This window comes from Panthera uncia (genome assembly GCF_023721935.1).
Source record: "Panthera uncia isolate 11264 chromosome E2 unlocalized genomic scaffold, Puncia_PCG_1.0 HiC_scaffold_20, whole genome shotgun sequence".
NCBI classification, from domain to species: domain Eukaryota; kingdom Metazoa; phylum Chordata; class Mammalia; order Carnivora; family Felidae; genus Panthera; species Panthera uncia.
This window is the reverse complement of record NW_026057589.1, coordinates 14,871,428-14,894,909: the sequence shown is the minus strand read 5'-3', so window position 1 is coordinate 14,894,909 and position 23,482 is coordinate 14,871,428. Positions and strand designations below refer to the sequence as shown.

The window sequence follows — 23,482 nt, the reverse complement described above, 5'->3', positions numbered from 1 at the left end:
GGTGTATGTGGGATCAAGCATGAGTAGGCACTAAAAAGCTGCACAAACCACCTGCCCGGATCCTTAAGTTATCCACTACTCTTGCCCAGCACTGTTCGCTCAACTTATGCTTAGAGTTGCATGAATGGTTCCTTATTACCAACTGCTAGAGAAGTGAAAAGTGTGAACTGGGTGAATGGATGGGTAAGCTTAGAATATGAGTGCAGGCTGAAAATGCAAGGTAACACCACTACCATGCCGGTCAGAGGACCACAGAAAGATGGTGGTGAGGAGAAACCTCCACATGAGCAGAACTTTTGGATGGTGCCATAGTTATCCACTTTGTGTGAAAGAAATGGCTCGAGGTTATAATATATATGGACTTATGGGCAGTAATTTGGCCAATCTGTCAAGGACCTAGAAGGAGATTGGGAAGATCAGAGACAAGAAGGTCTGAAAGAGAAGCAGATGGACGGAACTATGGGATGGGCATGAAATGTAAAGATCTTTGCCCACCAGAAAGCATATGCTGCCTTGAAATAATCACTAAACAACCAAATCAGACAGAATGACTAAGTATCAACCAACCTCAATCACTGGCCACTGAAGGAACTGCTAGTACAATGGATGTATGAACAGAGTAGCCGTGGAGGCACGAATGGAAGCTATGCATCATCAAGCAACATGAGCTCCCACTCGTCAGGGTTGATATAACTACTGCCACTCCCGAATGGTTGAGCGGTCAGCAACAGACATCGGTGTCCATTCCCCAGAACGGTTCCCCTCTACAAAAACACCAATTTTGTGGCAAGTTGACTACATCAGATCTTTTCTACCCTGAAAGGATCAGAGATTACTTTTGATTGGAATCATTTCTTATTTCAGAGATGAGTTGTCTTTATTGCCTGTAAGGTATCAGCCAACACCACCTGTTGAGGATCTACAGAGACCTTCTGAAGGTATGATATGAAAGGACCAGCAGTCTCACGGAAATGTGCTCATTCCCATGCATCTCTGCTGTAACGTGGATCTTTGACTGAGGCAGTGTTATGTGGGAGGCTATGTCAGGAGTAATTGTCCCTGATAAGTGATAAGAGAGAGCTACTTTTACACTTTGGGGACAAGGAGGAATATGTTTGGCCTCTAGATACTCCTTTGACCAATTTTAATGGTAAGTGCAAAAGAACAGCAGCTACAGCTGGAGAGGTCATAGGAGGCAATGGTTCAAACTCTCTGAAGAGCTGTTAGCTAGTACAGGAGTCCTGCACAGGCAGCAGTGGAGGGAGAGAATGAGTACCAGTGGCAGCCAAGAGATCACTTGCAGGGGCAGGATATGTGGTTCGTTCTGTCCTCCTTCCTCATGTAAGTTTCCCAGGAAATGAGGCTCGCCAGAGTCCTGAAGGAGCTGATCCCAGAACACAGATGATGATGGATCTGAGCAGCACAGGGGCAAACCCTCAGGGATGATGAGCTGTGCCACCCAGATCCCTGGGGCAGCACTGAACGATTTCTTTTCCCCAGATGCTGAGCAGCATTTGTTCTCCTTCCTTAGGAACTGCTGAGGCTGAAGAGAGCTGTTTGTCCAAGTTCATTACCCACTTCCCCAGGCAGTCAACATCCAGTGCCTGGCTGAAAGGAGAGTGTAAATGCCCAGCCCCCTCACTCCCACTCAGGACATCAGAGTTGGCTGAGCCCTTGTGACAGCAGCACAGGTTGGGTGATGGGCCCCATCCTTCCTCCTCCCCTCCCCCACAGATATTGATCCCAACAATTCTCCCCAATAAATGTCCTTTGTGATAACCACTGCCTTGGAGTTTGCTTCCCAAGGAAGCTGGCCTGCTACATCATGTGATGAAGAGATGGGGGCAGCTCACAAGAGGCATCTAAAAGAGCTGAGAGGGATGGGGAGGCGATATGGTAACAGAGAGCTACGTTTCCTTGCAAGATTTCTTATGCTATTTCATTTTTTTCAATATATTCACGTATTTTTTAACAAAAAATTTAATGTTACAAATAGGAAAAAGACTAAAAAAGGCTATTGCACTGGAGAAGCCATTATAATCTGGGTCAGACTGTTTTCCATCCCATTTATTTTCATTTGCAAATCTTCAAAACCAGTCCCCAGGGAAGCTCTTGCCACACCAAAAGTCCAGCTCTCTTAGCTAAATTATATGCAGACTGTTTCACAGTTCATATTTGCTTTGTCCTCATTTGGTATTCCTTCTTGTACACATGCATACGCTCACTCACACATGTCCCCAACACATAGACAGTCGGCTTCTGTTCCTTCTGTTCTTTTTCTTCCGTTACCACTCTCCAATCACTCAAACTTGGGAAAAATAAAGGACCACCAGGACATCCTGAACATATCTAGTAGATCCATCTCATAGTCAACACAAGGACCAGAAAGCCAATCAATCGACTGAACGTTGTTGACGTAAATTGGATCTATTTCATCTTTTCTTCTGTTATAACGAAGATATTTGATGCCTTGATCCATCGGGTTGAGCTCGTATGGTGTATTTCATGACGATACAAAGTGCTCCAGTTATAATCGTCTCTCCTGGTGTCGAGGGCCATAAGCTTACTAAATATTTTTTAAAGAAAACCAAATCTATCAATGGCAATGACCTACCAGATAAAGATCTATGTTCTTTTTAAAGGATATGGGAGAGATCTAGAAGTATAGGTCATTCTGGACAAAGAGGACACCAAGATCCTTCAATTTTTCCATGCCACTAAATAATTGCCAAAACTCCAGGTCTTGGAAGTACTAAGATCAGAAACACGTGGGAACAAAAGGAAATTCCCATCACGGTTTCATCACTTCCACATTGCTGGAGTGTCCTTTTGGGGACACCACCTCATATACCTGTGTCCTGGACATTTCATCTGTAAAACTCAGCTGTTCACACTAATATGTATCATACAGTAACACATCTGTGCTCTCCGGTTGCCTGATGGACCCCATTCCCAGATTCCATTATACATGAAAGATAGTACCAATTAATTAAAGTGGATTTTGTGAAAATTTATAAAAGGGAACCTCATTTAGAATGGAGGCAGGAGGCCCGCAGGGCACGCTCATGCCCTACCCCTCCTCAATTACAGACCCAAGAGGAAAAGACCACCTTGCGTGGGAAACTACTTCACTATTCCCAGCAGGAGGAATAGGAGGAAGGAGGAAAAAAGGATTTCCTCTTCCCTGACCCCACCTCCCCCTACACACCTCCTGCAACACAGCCAATGACAGACAGTCACAGCTCAGCCAATGAGAAGCCCCTACACTTGGAACTCCCAGTTTATTCCAATGGACTTGTTGGTAACAGGCTTTCCAACCTCCCTGCCCCCTTTCCTCTACAAACAGCATTCCTCTTCTTTGTCCAGGCAACTTGCCTATCATTTTGCCATAGCTTGCTTATCCGGAATTGCATCCCTGCTGTTCCCGAATAAACCCACTTTTGCTGGTAGAATAACTGGCAGTTTTATTTTTTAACATTAACAATTTTTTTTAATTAAAAAAATTTTTTTTCAATGTTTATTTTTGAGAGAGAGAGAGAGAGAAAGAGAGAGCAAGCATGAGCTGGGGAGGGGCAGAGAGACAGAGAGAGAATCCAAAGCAGGCTCCGGGCTCTGAGCTGTCAGCACAGAGCCCAACACAGGGATCGAACCCATGAATCGTGAGATCATGACTTGAGCCAAAGTTGGATGCTTAACTGACTGAGCCACCTAGGCGCCCCAACATAAACAATATTAAATAACTGGCTTCTGTTTGGTCGTCAGGTGTTTACCTTGCCATCTAAAGAATTTATTAAATGTGTTTCAAAGAGTGACACTTGAGAAAGGATTTTTTTTTTAATATTTATTTTGAGAGAGAGAGAAATCAAGCACAAGGGGTGGGGGGCACAGAGAGAGAGAGAGAGACAGAGAGGGAGAGAGAGAATCCCAAGCAGGTTCTGTGCTGTCAGCAGAGGAACCATGAGATCACGACCTGGGCCAAAATGAGGAGTGGGACGCTTAACCAACTGAGCCACCCAGGAGCCCCCTTGGGAACGGAATTTTTTAAAAACGAAGCTATTTGCTAGAGTGGTCAAGGGCCATTTAAGTGGCACGGCTTCCACAAAATTAAGATGTCATTTCCCACAGATGACCCCTATTTCATAGAGGCGAGTATTCAATGCCACATTAACTCCACTCTATTTGCATATTAGCACATTGGAATTTAATGAGATTTAGAAAGTTCGTCTTCTTAAAAAGAGAATGTTAATTATATATTGTGTTCCTGTGAAATCACAGATAAGGGACTTTTTAAAAACTTTTATATTATAGAAGGGTGCACAGTATCCTTCGACATAATCTGGTCTGTCAGTGTAGCCTCACTGGCCAAGCTCTCTGGAAGTAAAAGGATCGAGCCCCGTTCAAACACACAGAATGTTTCAACAAACAGTTGCTGACAAAGGCTCGCCTCCGGCAAAACTTTAAATGTCGTTCAACTGCCCTCACCTGTCATAATCAGTAAACCTTTTTCTGTTTTCTCCTGCCATTTTTGTGTCCATTTCAAAGGAAAATACATGATAAATGCAGTTTTTGTTAATAATTCATAATAATCACGGGATGTACCGAAAGGCTTAAAAAACACAGACCGCCAGTAAAGGAGGTTGACATCTACACGTCTTTTTACTGTTTTAAGAAAATGAAAATCCAGTGTCATTCCCTCAGTTTAAACCTTTATACAACGTCTCTTAAAATATATCCTGCATTTTAACTTCAAAAATGCATTTTATTAAGAAAAAAGAAAGAATAGATTACAAACCCGGAACTGAAAATCATGACAAATGACGAATCAATGCGTTGTGAGGCCATCACGTTGCAGCTTCTAGTGGTGCGGACCACACAGTACCACGAGGCTTCACCATCTATAAACCTGTCTACACTCCCAACCAGGTTAATGCGGCTACTAAATCACATGAACACTTCTAACAGATTCAGGGCCGTTAGGATGCTTGCATTCAGCTTTGCATCAAATAAAAACTAGCACTTCTGTGTTCGATTCTTCAAGTCTTTCAATTAAAAAGAAGAAAGTATGCCACTCATCAACATCGGTCCTTCATAAACTACTATGTTAATTCATATCCTAAGATTTAGTCAGGCATTTACAGAAACAGCAAAATGGATACAGAGCTATGGAAAAGACAGGCAGCTTTTGTAAGGAGGTTGAGAAGGAAAATAAGATGATTAATTTATGTATTCGCAAATTGTTCTGGTGTGGACGAACTAAGGGATCCAACTGTTCCTTGCCAGGCACCCGGGCAGCGTGATCATAAACAGCAAAGTGCCTTTATTATATAACTGGCTTATGAAATTTAAAGAGAACTACATGCATGCACCTTGTTTGCTTTGCCTCAAAACCAATTATTGCAACAAGTTTCATAAGGTCACTGATAATTCTATGATCTCTTGGTATGTATATAGACCCTAATCAGAATGCACTAGTTAGCAGGTTGTATTGATTGTTGGTACTTTTCGAGAAATTACCCCGTCGCCGTAAATGAGAGATGACAGAATGGCAGACGAAGCATAAATCATGCAATACGCCATCACCCCATAGAGTGAGCACTCTGTAACCACTCAACTGCTTTTGGAGAAAGTAGGGGAGGGGGGCGTGGCTGCAGCTTATATTTTACAAAATCTGTCCCGGAGGTCAGGGCACAGAAAAATGTATGCCTGAAGGAGTATATGTTTTAGGATGGGGAATGGAGCCCTCCACTTCCAGCTGTCTTTTTTTTTTTTTCTAATACATAAGAAACATTCCCCATGGAATACAGTCAAGGGAGATCAAAGAAAATTTGGTGATAAACTTTAGAAAAACAGAAGAACAAACCTATAAAGAAAACTGGCATAAGGTTTGGGGAAAATATTCTCAGAGGTGTGTTTCATATGAGATATTACAGCTGTAAATAAAATTTGTGCATTGTTAAGAGTTGTGGTTTTTATGTTGACAAGTTGAAGAGTTGCAAACATTTCACATTCTTTGGGAAATCGGCATTATCCAGGGTCTTACCTCCCGCCACTACTGAACAATGATAGCAGATTATGAAAATTTTAAAAGGCAAGACATCGCACGCTGACAACCAAAGCACTTTCCGAGTCTGGTTGCCTATGAATTTTACATTCAGAGCTGAAGTCTGACACTCAAAACCTAAGGTATTCCAAATCATTAAGAGAAGTCAAATAGAAAAAGAACAATCAAAACAAACCAATGACAACACAACATCTTTCAAGACTATTGATAAGCTGTATTGAAAGTAACACAGAGAAAGGCAAAGGGGTTTTATATACTTTTGGCCACTGAAGATGCAAACACCAGCCAAACAGGATCTCAGAAGCATTTCCAGGTCTATTAATAACACCATAGGGACACTAAAGCAAACACGAGCATGTTCTCCAGTAAAGCAAGGTCCGTATTGTCCAATTTTGATTTTTACCTCTAACAAAACTTACGTACCACACGGTTGAGAGACCAGGGATACGGTCTTCACGTTTAAAAACCGTAGTCATCAAGCGAGTTAAACTTCCGTTTTAGATCCTATCAGAACGGTCGGAAATTAAGAGCGGTATCTCATCCCTTGTTCTGTAGAACGACTGCTATGGGAAATACATCACTGGATGAGACCTCCTGGAGCCATCTCGAGTCTGGATATGGCAAGACGGCAGTGCTGCAAATCAATTGCGTGTACATTCAGTGGAAGAACATGTTCTTGTCCGTTGAGAGCCCCCGGCTATTAAAACAGACTGTCGGGATTGTAAGTTAAAACACAGCTGCCAATCAGAAGAAGTACTCTTTCTGATTTTCATTGACTGCACTTTGTATATTAAGCTCACTTTTCAAAACAGCCTCGGCACTGTCTACATTCTCTGACCTTTTTGCCTCATTTCTTTTGTATAACCTTTTCTGCTGATAAATGCGAACAGCAATGGCAGCAATGCACAGCAAGATAAAGATCACAACCGCTATCAGACCTGGGGAGGGAAGAGAAAAACAACGCAAAGTCAGAACTTTTGTCCAAACGGAAGCCCTGCTGACTTTGTTGCTTAATAAGTCATGATAAAATCATTTTCTACATACATCAAGCATCTAGTAGATATGAATTAAAAATATCAAAACCTCAGGTATTTCTGGATCGGGCGGTGTCATAATATACCCGAGTCTGTCTATCTCTGAGTTCCTCTATCAGCCCTGGGGGTTCACCTCCATTTATTCTGCATGCATATGATATTGGATTTATTTAGTGCATTTCCACTTATTTTTCAAATTTTTAGTGCATTTACATATAACGCAAGATGTTACTGACATGTCTCTAAGACCATGTGGTTGGTCACTGCATATTAATACACAAATTGTTATTATTTTAAATTTACAGATAGTAGTAATGTTATAAAATAATTAAATGTGTTTTTGTACTTCAATATTTAAACACTGTAATTCAGTTGATTCTCAATAGTCTGTCATACTGCTGAATAGGAGGAACAGGATATATGTATATGAATAATCCTGACTAGTGAAATATATTGACACAGATAACATAGATTATTTCGATTATTTCTGTAGGAGAAATATTGATGTTTTGAAACATCTGGTTGTTAATAAAATATTTAAATACCACAATTCTTAGCTATGCCAACATATGGTTATCGACCTTGGCGTTACATCGGGCTAGTAGTTCTTCAAAGCGTGTTCTGTGAATCCCTGTTGGTCCTCAGGACACTTTGAGGAGATCCACAGGGTCAAAGCTATTTTCATAATAATTCCAAGATGCCTCTCTCATTGTGTTGACATATCCACTATTAATGTAAAACAGGGTTAGGTAAAATTCCTGGTACCTTCGCATGAATTAAGGCAAGGCTACCGAACCGTAAAAGCGGTCGTGGAATTCATAAGGCAGAAGGCGTTAGATTGCCAGGCAATCCCACAAAAAAGAAAAAAAAAAAAGCAAGCCAGATTCATTTTAAGAGTGTCCTTAATGAAGCCCTAAAAATTACTTATTTTATGAAATACTGACCTTTTGGCTATAAGCCTTTTTAACATTTTGGGCAATGAGGTAGAAAGTACTTTGGATGGATCTCCAAGTATGACGGCTGTCTCCAGGAAGAGCGCCTGTGTGAACAGCTGACTTGTGAGCTCAACTACTTACTTTTCACTTCATGGAACACCATTTTTATTTGAAAGAATGACTGACAAACTATGGTTGTTTTGACTTGGATATTTGGCAGATATTTTCTCTAAAACGTGTGAAGTGAGTCTGTCACTTGAAGAAAAACAACTGACAATATATGTCGCCAGTGATAAAAGTCAAGCTTTCAGATGAGAAAGAGAATGTGGAAAACTATTGCCTGTCACCATGAGTTTGAGAGTTTCCTAACACTTTGACTTTTCTGATGAAAATGGTGGAGGTATTAACCGATGAAGTTGTTTTCAGACAAAAATAGGCACAATGAAAACAGCAATGTGGATCAAGTGTCATATTGTAAAGCTAGGAATTCTTCATTCCAGTTTAAGTCGGGGGCATAGAACTCTAATGGAAACCGACCAAGCCAACACATTGAAGGTTCTCACCAATCACAGTGGACTCCTGAGCACATGATTTAATGGGCAATTAAATTCACTACAGCAAATTATATAATATTGCCAATGGCTAAGCCAATGTTAGGTTGGGTCGGGCTTACCTGAGAAGGACAGTAATTCCTTGCTCATATAAGTCTAACATAAATGTGACAACCAAATTCTGCACTTGAAATCTGAAGAATTTACTAAAGGATACAGTTATTTTTATTATTATTAGTCATATTAATAAATAATAATTTTAATCAGAATATCATTTGTTGTTATATATTTTGCCTCTCATCAGTTGAGTCGCTATAAATATTTCTATTGTCTGGCCTCTTAATTTAGGCCTCTTGTTTCAAGAGAGATATTCTGAATTATTTCAATATGAAAAACTGATGAGGTATAGTAGAGACCAGGCTACAGCAATTATAAAATAAATATCAATATTACAGTGGCCCAGACAGGACACCCAGATGGTCATAATCACGGGGGGACTCTGGAACTAGTTTGTTTCATATATGTGATTTATCTCCTTTAATTTGGGGAAGGTGTCATGTCAGGATTTGTCACATCCAACAAAAACCTTGATTTAACCTGCTATACCAAAAAAAAAAAAAAATACACTAAATAAAATACGGCAAACCACTGTGCTCTGTGACATTGCCATCTGAAGCTCTGTGTGAATGTTTTTATGAGGAAATTAGGTAGCTTTCTCTTTGTCTAATTCTCACCATCCATATCTGTGTAGCCTGGCCAGAAACCCTCTGTAATATCTGGGTCACGGTTAAAAAAGTCTTACTGAACAATTTTCCCATCTTACATTATTCAGTGTTTGTAAGTGAAGAAAAAGATGATCTAAAATGTAGAACATAGGGCGATTAGCCAATTTGGAGAAATTTTAAATGGATTAATTATTGTTACACAGTGGGCGCAATTTACGAGTAACGAGACAACGGGCGAAGAATTATACCGCGATGCTACCAGATGGAGAAACACCCTGGAGGATGATATTCTGTGATTTAGCAGATAAATTGCATGTGGTCCCAAGACAAGGCCTTCTGAGCTTCAACGGCCATGATCAACTGCTCTGCTTCTGAAGCTTTGTCTGAGCAATGAGCAGAAGCAGACACCACGTGTTCCCAGGCCCTCAGTTCCCAAGCTGCACACACCTTCCACACTGTCTTTCTCTGCTGTACGTATTTGAGCCAAGACAGATTTCAGAGATGACCTATAACATGTTTCCATTCCACAGGAACAGAGAATGACTTATCAATATACCCCTCCTATATTCTGTAAATATTACCAATGATCTTTGCCCAAAGCAACAATATTCTAAAGATTCAATATTGTGCTCTAATACTGGCTTGACTGTCCAGTCATTCTCTATGTATATCTGTGAATCTGTGTCTCCCTATATCTATACCAGTTAAATGTATGGAAAAAGCACCATTGGGAGACTGAGACAATTTCTTTGACAAGGAATCGTCATTTAAAATGTTAAGCACATTGGGGCGCCTGGGCGGCTCACTCGGTTGAGCGTCCGACTTCGGCTCAAGGCATGATCTCGCGGTTTGTGAGTTTGAGCCCCGCGTCGGGCTCTGTGCTGACAGCTCGGAGCCTGGAGCCTGCTTTGGATTCTGTGTCTCCCTCTCTCTCTGCCCCTCCCTCACTAGTATTCTGTCTCTCTCTCAAAAATAAATAAAAACATTAAAAAAATAAAAATGTGAAAATGTTAAGCACGTTAATTGCTATAGCTTCAAATGAGTTTTTACCACATAATGTATTTTTAATAATATATTAATGTATTTTCTTTTAGACACTCAGTTATTAACTACTCCTTTCGGAGGGATTTACTGTTGTTTGTTTTTTGCTTATCATATGACTAAATGGGAATTCTATCTTATGTATCTTTAATTTATACACCATTAATCTGATAAAAAGAAAAGCAACTGAAATGGCAATGAGGATGTTAACATCCTCACAAAGATATGACTAGTACTATTCTCTGTTTAAGTAAAATCCTAACGACTTCAAGGAAGTTGATGTCTGAATGAATAAAGATGTAAAAAAATAGAACAAAAATGGACCAGACATAAAGCCCACATAAACTGCCCAAGTTAAAGTGAAATCACATTATCTGGCAATGTAATAACTGTTTATTTTTTATGTTCATCTCATATGCAAAGTGTGAAGAAAAGGTGAGTCGCTTAGCATTTCCATTATCTGATTAATTACTTTCTAAAGATCATTCATCAGGAAGAAAAAGGTATATTTTGGGGGTAGGCTCTGAATAAATTGTGCCTCAGAGAACATGCTGTTTCATTGCCAGGAAGGTATACTTTAAAATTTTTTGTGTTAATTCTGCAATTTAAAATAACTACAAACCACTTTCCTTCCATTGGCCTAATATTTGATTAAAAAAATGCAACTAAAAGTGTTATATTCACTGATGTGAGCATCTAAACCACGGAAATACCCATTTCATTGAGTATTAACACAACATAAAATGTATGTTCCCAGTGTTAATCTCAGGTTTTTCCTACTTTTTACATAAACTCTTGTGGAAACAATACGACAAAATCCATGAAGCCAACAGAAATAGTACCTCCCCAGATATATTCAGAATTCCTTAGGGATTGTAGAAGGCCATTTTCAAGTTAAATGATGTTCAGTTTTACACAGAGTAGCAACTGTATGAGTGTGGCACTTCAGGGAAATGATCAATTATGTATACTGAAAATCTTCAAGGAATTCATGAATTCAAGAAGACTCTAAAAGACAACCCAGTATAAATAATAAACCACCCCCGCCATTGACCTCAGGATCCAGTGTCCCGCAGTGGGGATATGTGTGGATTCCCCACCGTTTCTCTAGTGCTAACTATTCCCCACTCCTAGAGATGAGAAGTACCAAAGAAGAGTTCATTCACGCCTTCTGTTACCTCCAATTACTGCAGAGTCACTTCTGATTGCATTAGCTAGGGGTTCTCTGTCATCTCTTGTTCCAGAATGATCTGCAGTAAAAGGATAAAAAAAAAAAAGTGGGAGGGAGGGATAGAGCCAAGTAAAAAGAAGAAATTTTGGGGGAAAAAAATCTTAAAACATTTAATCAGTGTGGGATCTCTGTGATTTTTTTTTTTTTTTAACCTCAGCAGCATCAACTGCAGTGGCTCACATGGATAAGGCACTGAGGATCTAGAAGAGAAATGGATTGGAAGTTAAACAAAACCAATCTGGGGAGGCCACCTTGAGAACGCATTGCAACAGTGGCATCAGAAGATTCAACACCCAGGGGACAAGTGTGTTTGTTACTGCAAAGGAGGAGCCATTCCCCTACCTGCAAACGAGTGTGTCCTCTCCCTTGATGTGGCATCAGTGCCAGCCTGGGACACACAGCTGGACTCTGTCACATGTCCTGAGATGGTGACAGGGGCCGGGTGGCTAGGCTGCAGCGCGGCCTTCAGAGGGGCCACGTGGCTGAGCTGCACCGCGGACAGACAGCCCAGGAAGCCCTGTGCACCGGCCAGGGCTGTCTCCTGGTCTATGTCACTGTACTCTGGAAATCCAAAGAAACACCAAAATATTAATAATCGTGCAAGAGCAAACAGGGAAGGCTAGAGATAGAATGTTCTGAGTCTGATAATACAGTAACAATAGACATGCAGTGGACTAAACTCCCCTTTCTTGGGTCTTTATTAAAAGAGTCAGGTCCGTTAAGTCTCTCCGTGACTACCGGTGAGCCTCCTGAGGTTAATGAAAGCAAGTTTTTAAGTATGGCTAATTTAATATGATATGGTGATCTGGAAATGATTGAAGCCTCCGGACGGATGAGCCAGGTTTTGAACTGATGAGGGTTCGTGAGATGTTACATTTAAAAATAGATGATTAACGTGATTTGTGATAGGGCTTGCAGTCAATGTTCAAGAGATTAAAGTGCTTCCCGATTTGGAAATGAATTCAGCTCAGCCTTTGAGACGTAAGTCACGACCATCACAGGAGCTAGAGGGAAAATGGAGCTTCTAGAGTTCTCCTGTTAACTGCCCAAGCAGACAGCTCGGTCTGGCTGAAAGCCGTCTGGTATTCTCTGGCCCCATCCAAACACGCAGGGGGAAGACGTTATCAGGTGGGAAGGCTACACCCCAAAGTGTCTAGAGTCGCCCTAATTCCTCATGCACAGCAGTGAAAGCGTCCACACCTCACTCCCTGTTTCGGGGCTGCTGTCACTTGGGCAGAAACATGTGTGGCCCCTCTAGACAGAAAACCCCTCCCCGACATTAACCAGAGTTGAGTTTCTCTGGGACTATGATGGAACAGAGATTGGCTTGAATGGCGGAATACTAATTTATGATTTTAGAGTGAAGAATATATTTACATTTTGTGTGTGGCGAGCCTGAAATCTAAACCAGGGTAAGTAACTATAGTTTTAAAGTTCAAATGTGACCAGACCATATAGCACCTCCCCACCCAATATGACCATAAAAAAGGAGGACTAATGTCTCCTGCACTGCATATACAAGGACACAGACACAATTTGACACTCTTCTCTTAAAAAAAAAAAGATATTTAGTATTTATTGGGTGCTTACAATGGCACCATTCTAAGGGATTTGCACGTCTGTGTTGACAGCTTCCAGTAGTCGCCAGTATCTTATCCCAGTCAGTCACACAGGCGAGACGCGTGGGTTCAGAACCGCAGTGATGGCCTGAGGCCACACAGCCATTGGCATTCTGCTCGGGAGTCAGGCCTGTTGGGCTCCAAATCACAAGACTCTTCTATTTATGAACCACTTTCTGATTGGCACATTGTTTTCTTCACTCTGTTCATATCTTCTGCAGGGCTGCTGATTTATTTTGTTATTAGTTTGTTTGGCTGGAGAGCAACTATTCTTGAAGTGACTCTTGGCGCGTCAGCTCTGAAAGAGCCTGACCTGATTACACTGGATGTATGGCAATCAGGCTCAGGGGCTCTACCTCCGAAAGTCATGTTCTTACTACCAGGCCATCCTGCCTCACTGCACCCAGACTGGCTCCTTGAACCTACGGGAGACCCTCAACTCCCCGGCATTATGTTGTTCCACAGAAGCCGTGTCGTGCATGTGTGGAAACCAAGAACTAACTTAGTTCCAACACACAGCATTCACTCATTTGAATGGATATACATTCAAGCATATTTATGTTTAGAAAGGCATCATTCTTGCTTTGGAGGTTTTTTACTTTAATAAGAAAGGAACAGGAAATATACATTAAAAACAACATAATCAGGACAGTGCTTTTCACATTTATTCTACAGTGTTAAAATCTTGATTACAATTCCGATAGGCTTTTGAAAAATCTTATCTTTTGAACACTCCCCCCTCCCCGAAAAATGTAAATAGATGAGATTCACTTCTCTGGTACAAATCTGATCTGAGATGAATCTTAAAAACTACACCTTTAAGTAAAAACATTTTTCAAATTACAAGTTACGGTATAAAAGACTTTAAACTCTTAAAACGTAAAGTGGGCAGTTAATCAATTAATTTTTGTTTTAAGAGCTACAGATACAGGAAATAAATTCCGCGCATATCAAGCATGTTACATTCTAGCAGCAGAGAGAGAAAATAAACATAGAAACAGGAACTAATGAAAATTTTGAAGAGTGGTAATGCTCTGAATAAATCAATTAGCAAATGTGATGGAGTGCGTCTGAACAGAAATTTATCTTGATGGATTAGGTGATTTTTGCGCGTCTATTTTAAGGTTGATTCTTCAGAGCCCTGTTCCCTTAGTGGTCTGGAGATATTATTCCAGCATCTTCTGGCTCCATCACTTCTTTCTTAAATTTTGCAAGATTCCCTGTGTGTTAGGAATTTTGCATAGAATATGGTGGGCCCTTCTCATCTGGAGACACAAGGTTTTTCGTTAGCCTGCCAAGTGTCGTAACCTGCTTCTCCTTCCTCTTCTTTGTCCTATTGGTCTGCTGATTATTCACAACACATCTTCTCTGCATTTTCTCTAAGCTGTTTTACTTTTCCAGCCTGATTTCTATCCTTTGGGACCTAATATTGTGTGAGTCGAAGCCTTCATCACTTGATCTTCTAGGTGATGAGTTCACGTTTCAACAAACATCACTCTTTCCTACGGACTTTGAGTCTGGCACAGTCACACCTTTTTAGTTCCTCAAGGTCTTTTTTTGCTTTGTTGGAAGCAAGGGCTCTTACTAAGTCTCATCAGATGGTGTCCGTCTCCCTGAATATGCCCATTGTGATAGGGAGTGATTCGGTGGCTTTGTTTCTTCTCCCGTTTCATTGTTGTGAGTCTTAAGAATAGAGCTGTTTTTCTCCTCCGCCAGGTGATTGTCAGTTACTGGTTTCCTTAGGCGGCTGACATCTAGAGAAGGTAGACAATGTAGCTGCCCCACGTCAGGGAGGGTACGGGCCAGGCACCCCTAACCTCCAGCCAGAGAGGACTCAAACCTCAGGTCATCGTCAGCAGGACTCAGGAACTCCTCCAGTTTCAGGTCACTCCCTCTTTGGCAAAGGGGGGGATTGGGCACAGTGACGTTTTCAATGCTGACCGTTCCCCACGGGGGTCCCAGAGATCTCTGTAAGCCAAGCATTTCCAAGTGGAGAGGAGGGATCTACACAATTCAGGGGGTTCCCCAGAGACTCTCGCAGGCTGGTCCAGACTCTTCCAACCAGGGCGCACGGGGTCACCCAAGGCTCTCTTCACTGACAACCTCTAATGCTCCCCCCTGCCTGCTGGGCTGGACCAGCAACTCCTATTTGCAGGAGAGTCAATGGGTGGGAATTAGGAGTGAAGGCAGAGCACAGGGGCTTTGCAGCCACCCCCTACCCCCCAGAACTGAGACCAGGCAAAATTAACAGTTATAATATGTTGTTCATAAGCAAAGCTGGCCTTAGAAATACATAGCATTAGATATCTTTGCTAGACATCGACAACTGCACTAACAAAGCCAACGAGCAAAAATCTCTATCTTTCCCGTTACCTGACTCCTGAGATGCCGACACCACTGTCGCCTGCTTTACACAAACCCTGAGAAGACAATCATGTTTTGGATGTTTCTGGTCGTAAACATCCTTACTGACTCAGATGTTTGGGTGACCTTGCCTATTAAAAAATCAGCCTCAATTGTACTTTCCAACAAACGGAATGACTCCTGCTTTGTTAGAGAAGAAACCTTTTAACAAAAGGTCTACAAGAAAAAGAGGGTACTGAGGAATTAAAATGTGTACAAAGTGCCTTTCCATACGTAGCAAGAGGACTGTTTCTGGAAAAGGTGTGACGTAAATGGAAGAATAATTGCAAAGAGTGCTTCATGGAATTTCTTGTGGCTCTCCTTAACAAACAAACAGAAAACCTCAGAAAACAAAACCAAGTGGTTTGGCCATACCTATGAAGAGGGACCTTATTTAAAAAGGATCTCAGTATCTTTAATCTATGAAGATCAGATTAAAAGCCTTGCCGGAACATGGTGCAATAAATCAGAGGAGGAGCCTGGCATTTTTACCGTTATATACCATTACGGCCAGGATCCTAGACAAGAGTTCATGGGAAAGCAAAATGGCGGAGCAGACGGCAAATATACCACATGGATGCAGAAGCAGTTTTTCATAAAAGGTATTTATTTGCCAACCAAACCTACCGCACTGAGAGATCACCTTGAAAATCTGATTAATACAGAAGCTATTTATAGTTAGAGATCTCTGGGTGACCTGTACCTCTCTTTTGCTTTCGACATAACTTGTCTTAAGTGCCATAAGACATTTACAAAATCACAGGGTCCTTAAATAATCTGATTAAACTATCTTACATACCTCTTTGGCTTTGAAGCAGGTTTTCCATAGAATAGCATCGAGACTGACATGTGTTCCTCTAGCTCTTCTAAGAGCTGGACTAGACACCCTCTTCCCTCTGACCACACACTTTATTTACATCTGGCCTAAATCTCCACTGCAGAAATCTGAGCCACTTCCTGGCTCTGCAGCGTCAGAAGAGATCAATGATCCCGATGGGTCATTGCCTCTAAATATACCGAAGCCACCACTCAGCACAGAATGAGTGAAAAACATCTTCGGGCTTTTAGAAAACTCTTCTAACATAAAAACAATCCATAAACAGAACTCAGAACTTGATTTGGCAATGAGCTTTGGATATAAAAACAAAGGTAACGCAGCCTATTAATTACAGAGGGCTGTGGACCAAGTCTGTCTCGAGGCAGACTGGTTCTTCCCATACCACGATGGACGACGAATTTCTGCTGTCACGGTTCCCGCGCCATAACATGTCTGACATAACAAAGTAATGGATAGTAGCTGTAAACTTCACTCAGCCTTTGAACAGTGACTCTGCAGTCATTTTACACTAGGTTAAATTATATCATTCAAGATGTGAGCACATTTTTCCGTGAGAGGTTTTATGCGATTTCACGATCATGTAATGGTCTTAATTGGGATTTTTTTTTTCATGTGTGGAATCGTGACCCAACGAAATCTCAATGAGTTAGCAAAACAACTTTACACCTGCATATCTCCTTTGATTAATGACATCTTGGAGAGATCTCTTTTTGGATAATGTTCAAGTTAATAGTTCTCTTAAAGGAGCTGATTGAGGAATCATTCACTTCGGCGTCCGTACTTACAACCTGTGAACAACATACTTGACAGAGAGATGACATCAGACTGTCTGCCTTTTTAGAAGGAAGACCAGAAAGAAAGAAAACGGCTTCCTCTCTGTCCTCCAGCGCTCATTTTTACAAAGGAAATGGACCGCAGGAACAAATTTTTAACTCCAATCATCATTAACAAGCATCACTAGCAGATATCAAGCAAGGAGTGTAATTTTTTAGGTAATGACATTAAATTGTACTATGATGACATGGAAACCATCTCGAACCCTCTATTATACTTAACAGACGACACTAACGGAATCCACATCTCACTGCTCTTACTCTGAGCACTCCCACAGCTCATCACTGGGCCGGAAACTGTTTGCTCTGTTTGCTTTGTGCCCCAAACTCGTGTAGCCACTCTCCTGCCAACCTCCCCCTCTCTTTCTCTTCCTTCAATTCTTGCTCTTTAATAAGGTCACTCACACTATAGTGGAAGTCCCTGATAATGGCTTTATTGTTTACTTATTCCTGGTGCAGTCACATTTTAAAGCAGGCTAGTAATGAAAGGAATAAACAACTGCCTTCTCTTTTTTATTTTAGAAATTATTCTGGTTTTGTCTCTGTACAAAGGTTTCTAGATCTGGCAGCTGATGAATATATAATTTGGGATTTGTGGCTTTCGCTTTTATCATTTGGTTTTGTTTTGTTTTGTTTTGTTTTGAAGTGTAAGCAGAGCTCTGCTTCATTATGTTTGACTACCAGATGAGAGCAACGAGGGTGATCTTGTTGTCAAAGGATCACATTCATCCTTCCTACCTGGAGGACATCCTCTTGACTACATGAGCCTCTGACAAAATCCCAATGTCTACCATTCCATTTGCTCCATAATTAAAATCAGAGAACATGTTTCAGCAACAGGAGTGTTCTCTGGGTTTGGGACATGACACTTTGATCAATGCTCACGTACTATGACGAGGAGAAAGGTGTTTTCCAGTTTCTAGGTATGGCCAATTCAAAATGGTACTGCTAACTCTCTGGAAACAAAGCCTCCAGAAGGTTAAAGCCACGGTATGCACTGAAGATAGTCTATGACATTCCAACTGTTAAAATACTCAAAAATCAACCTGATGAAGAAAAAAAATTTTAAGATTTCTTACTTACTTACTTAGAATAAGATTTCTCCTGTTCTAAGCTGTACTTCTCTTTTAAAACTTGCTTGTGATATAACGACTATCTCAAGTGTCATCTCACAATATAGTTACACAGACAGGACTCAGGTCATCTGATTTTTCCTCACCTCTTGGCCCCGAAGCACGTTTTACATAAAGGATTCCTGACACACAGGAAATTGTTGTTACAGCTCTTCGGTAGAGACTGAGTGGCTGTCCTTTCCTTGCTGATGACAGACATTATTTACATCTGGCCTCATCTCCACTGCAGTAATCTGAGGTACCTCCTGGCTCTGTATCCTCAGAAGAGAGGAACAATCACTACTGATCTAGACCTCTAATATGCAAAAGCTACTACTCAGAGTAAGTGAAAATAATCATCCAGCTTTTACTAAAATAAATCATAAAACTATTATAGCATATAAAAGTACTGAGATACAGAATTCAGAGCTTAATTTTATAGTGAATTATGAACATGAAAAGCAGATTTAATGTACTCTGTTGATAGCAGGAGGATCTGAACTAAACTGCTTGGCTAAAGCCTTGACTTCCCCACCACAGCCCCCAACTATTACTGAGCATTATTGTCAAAGTTATTGAGTCCTTAGTCTTTTAAGTGTAACAGGGAGTTGGAGATGGTTTCTGTGCTGTCATACTACCGTTTGGTACTGTTTCTAAAATTTACCTTCTTTTTGAGTATCTACTGGTAACCTTGGTTCACAGGACAACCCAAAATTATCTCCATAGTTCTTCCAAAATTTAAGAAATGCGTAACGGAGAAAGTTGAAAGAGGGAAGAGATGTCCTTCTTTCTGGGTTTCCATCTAATATGGCAGTGAATGGTCATCTCCTTAACTCTTGGCTTGAAAAGGTAGACAAATCACAACTCCAAAAAATATACATAATTGATCAATGTGTATATTCTGCCCCCTTAGAAGAAATATTCAGAAATCATAAGGTGATAGAAATATTTTAACTCATTTTAATTTGGAGGGTAATTTGGAACTATTTTATCTAAGGCAACATAGGATACATTATACTCAATCAGATACACAGGAACCTTTTTTGTGACGGTTACGTCTATGTCCGCTAACCATTAGCTCTGTGAGGACAGGTGTAATGTCCACCTTGCCGAATGGCACTCTTCGTGAATATAACACGTGATCACAGAGCATGTGCTAAACGAATCAGTGAGCCAAAGGGGCTTCCAAAAAGGAAAAATATATCTGATAAGTGTGGGGCCTTGAGAATGTGTCTTGCAGACCTCTAATTAGAGGAGGGTAACTGACCAAGGCCCCTGCTGCTGGGCTCTGAAACCCATTTTTATACTTGGGCCAAGGCCATGCTTCCTGTGGCTGGCTCCCAGCGGTGGCTGATCAGAGCAGGGATTCCCAAGGCAGGCTCATTCTTGGGAAACAGGAGACTCCTCTGATAGCTGGCTGACCCAAGGGCTCCCCAAAGACTGCTCAACCCTTCTTAGATTGCACAGACTTCCAGGATACTTCCGAGTTTCCTTCCCTCTCTCCTCCATTGGAGGCAGAGGTGCGTGCGTGGCCATCTGATGGCTCTGCCGCTCTTGGCCGGCTCCCTCCCCACCTCCTACTTTACAAGTGTCCCCTGAATAAAATCGTCACATGGTTAATTTTGTCTTGGCAACTGCTTGTTGGAGGACCCGGACTAACATAATAAGGAATTTCAAGATTGAGCAACTCTCTGGAAAATTAATAGTTCCATTTTAGTGTCTATTTTACTATAAATTAATATACTACATTAAAATATAATAATATACTACATATATTTTATTGTAAATTCATATACCACACCAAATTTGACCACAAATTATTACTTTCCTTTGAATTACATTAATTCCTTTGAATTAATGATCAAACAGACCATTAGTCCTTGGTCAAGATCCACACCTTAGGCACATGGCAAATAAATTCTTACCTATACTTTTAGGAGAATGAGTTGATTCAGACTATAAAGTTCACTGCTCAATTTGGACTTTAATCTTATTTTTCAGTATGAGTGAGATGCGTTTTAATGATATGCTATTCTGGAGTAAAAACATTAACATCTTTAATTCCCTACTAATCTCCCTACTCATTTACAAAAAGGGAAACAAATATTTATATAACGAATGTTATTATTCTACTGTGTCATTAATACAATCCTCCTAATAGAATGCAGATAAGTTTCCCAATTGTTTTATAATATATTTAACATATTTCTACTCACAAAAAGTATTTTCATCAGCAATGCTGGCATTAAATTTGAAGATTTTATTTCCTTAAAACTATGATTGTATTAACATTAGGCATAACTATTACAATTTTCTATCTTGTGTTTTACATTTTTATGTAATGCCTCGTCTCAGACCCTGCTAGATGAGGAACTCCTGAGATCAAGATTTGTTATATATCTTTGATTCTTTTTATTACTACAGTTGAATTTACATAATTTACATGATGAAACTCACTTGGAATTTTTCAGTTAAGCTTCCAAATATCTAAGTAGCACTTTGCACGTATTTTTTACGTCCACTCTAGCATACTGAGGGAGAACAATGCAATTCACATTTCCCCTGTTTGGAGGATGAGAGCACACTATTTTGGGGGCTAATCACGGTCCTAGAGGGCCTATAAATATTTATAAATTTAACTCTTAACCCGCTCAAGGGCCAATATTTTGATCATTCACCCATGGGTTTAATCAAACATTCTCAAGGGACAAAATATTGCAGGTTACTGTCAAATATCCAACAAGAAATAAAAACCAAGCTACAAGAAGTCCCCTCATCCTCCCAAATAAGATGAAATACCACTCCTCTTTATAATTTACTTGCAACTAGAAAGAAAACGCTTTCAAAATTTACCGCCCCTCTTTCTGCGTAGTCCCCGTGGGCAAGTTTAAGAAAATGTATATATATTTTGACGTTAAAATGGCAAGAGTACGTTTCTACTTCAGTGCGAAGAGTCAGAAGTAACTGTTGGATATAACTAATAATCACAAGGCACAGACAATGGGTTTCGGCAAGAGCGGCTGGCCACCACCACATCTCAACAAGGCAAACAGGCCCCAAGCCAGAACCTAAAGCACATTTACTAATTAGAACAAAAGCCATTGCTCTCCCCTACCTTCTCTTTTAGGCCTAGTCCTGGTTTGATCATTGGAAGACAGCTTGTATATTTGGCAGCTGATTGATACAAAGGCTGTTATTTCTACCTTTCCTTCTATTTTTGAAGTGTGAGAACTGTATCACGTTTCATTACGTGAGAGCACAGTGGCATTACTATCAGAGGGCAGGGCTTGCTCAGCAAGACGTCCCTGCACAGGGTCACACAAAGTAGACCTGAGAAGGCAGAGATTCCGCCTCCGTTATCACCGACTTTATAATTAAAACGAAACAAGATTTTTTTCGGGATGATAAATTGGTGTGTGGCCTATGTGTGTGCCCGCGTGTTTCCAGTATGACTCTTCTGATCTTTATGCATCGCAATTAGGGAAAGGCTGTTCCTTTCCTTACCTGAAATCCGGCCCAGTACAAGAGACTTGATGGCGCTGAGTTCTGTACCCGATGACAGATGGACTTGTCTCCTTGCGTTGTCATCAATCTACAGAATTGTTACGTGAGAATGCAAGCATCCGCACGGATGCCATTTTGTTGAGGAGAGGACAGAGGGCAAAGGAAGACAAAAAAAAAAAAAAAAAAAAGATAAAAAATAGGCAGTTTAGTGTGGCCCCAAAGACTGAGAACAACAAATTTTAAAGAGCCATTCACAAAGGTGAATGATATTTTCTAAATTTTCCTTTCTATCCTAACAGTGCACCCCACCTTCTGGCCCCTTATATCCCTTTAATTTTCTCCATTGTATGAGAAATCCAAAATTGGTAAAGCTAAAAAATATATAGACGAGTTATTTTCACCTTAATACTTTTACTTAGCTTGGCCCTTTAACCTGAGTCATTCAGCTAAGAAGTCTTCCTCTGTGTAGAGGGCCAAAACGTTCGTGCTTTGCTTCCACAGCTGGTACAGTAATTCCACTGGTTTCATTAGAGCTGCGATGGCCCCACTAGTGGTACATATGATAAGCTAGTCGGCTTTCCCTCCTGAGCAATGTAAAACAAATGAGGAAAGTGTAGCATTTTTCAGTATCCAAAGCAATAATATCTTGGACAGAACCTTGATCCTTTCAAAAACGAGACCACATTTGAGGGTCTGTCCATGGTCTGTGTGAGAGCAGCACTGAAAGAATGCCTTCAGTCTATTCATGATCACGATTCTGCCGGCGGTCCTTCATGCTGGGGAATCCTAACTATAACCACTGCTTCTGTTGAATTTCCTGTATTACCTCTACAAAGAGCACTCCTTCTTCTCTGTTGATCTCTACATGGTGAAGCTGTCCATCCGCCATGTTTTTGAAATCAAAGTTAACGACATCAGGTTCTTGATATCTGTTTAGCTTGTACCTGATCTGCAAACTTCCTAAAGTAGGGGAGAGAAGTTACAGTTTCAGTTAAAATTGTAGTTAAAGAGCTACTTATAAAAACTCAGGAGTACTCTTTTTAGTTAGTAATTTCTGGTGGAAAATTCACGGCTTATTTGGATGCCTCCTGTCCTCATAATTCCCAGAAGTCAGCTCCTATGTCAAACTGCACTATTTTTGAGATCAGGACCATGCATGTTACTAATAGGCAGCCTTTCCTGCAAATCTTGAATTTTTCCCCTAGAAGTCAAATATGCAGTTAAACATAAGCAAATCTCTGAACTAGCTTCTACCTTAAAAAAAAAAATACACCTTATTATATTATGAAATGCAAAACTACTGTGGAATATTACAATAATGTTGTTTCTATAATCTTTTAAAAAATATATCTACCACTCCAATGACGCAATTGGTTAATGGAATTTTTATAAGCAAATGGAGTTTTACTAAAGATGAGAAATATTTCCAAGTGGTCACAGCCATGGATTTTGGAATGAAATTAGGATGAAATGAACAGTTTTGAGCCAAACTTAAAGTGAGACTTAATGCTACTCACTTAGCTGCCTGCAAAGATGCCAATTACTTTATTTCACAGGGTATCTCCAATTTAACAAAGAAAATATCTTAATGTAGA

The 23,482-nt window shown here is 40.6% G+C and overlaps 1 protein-coding gene across 1 annotated transcript in view; it reads right to left on the bottom strand.

The window, feature by feature from the left end:
- Window positions 1–4,602: 4,602 nt before the first annotated feature.
- Window positions 4,603–23,482, bottom strand: part of CNTNAP4 (contactin associated protein family member 4) — a 251,334-nt gene continuing 232,454 nt past the window's right edge. Inside the window, exons 20-24 of the mRNA XM_049622706.1 lie at window positions 22,714–22,847; window positions 21,888–21,975; window positions 11,921–12,139; window positions 11,526–11,597; window positions 4,603–6,999 (exon numbers count right to left, since the gene is read on the bottom strand). Of these exons, the coding sequence (XP_049478663.1) occupies window positions 6,806–6,999; window positions 11,526–11,597; window positions 11,921–12,139; window positions 21,888–21,975; window positions 22,714–22,847 (707 nt within the window). The 3' untranslated portion in view covers window positions 4,603–6,805. The remainder of the gene's footprint in view (window positions 7,000–11,525; window positions 11,598–11,920; window positions 12,140–21,887; window positions 21,976–22,713; window positions 22,848–23,482) is intronic.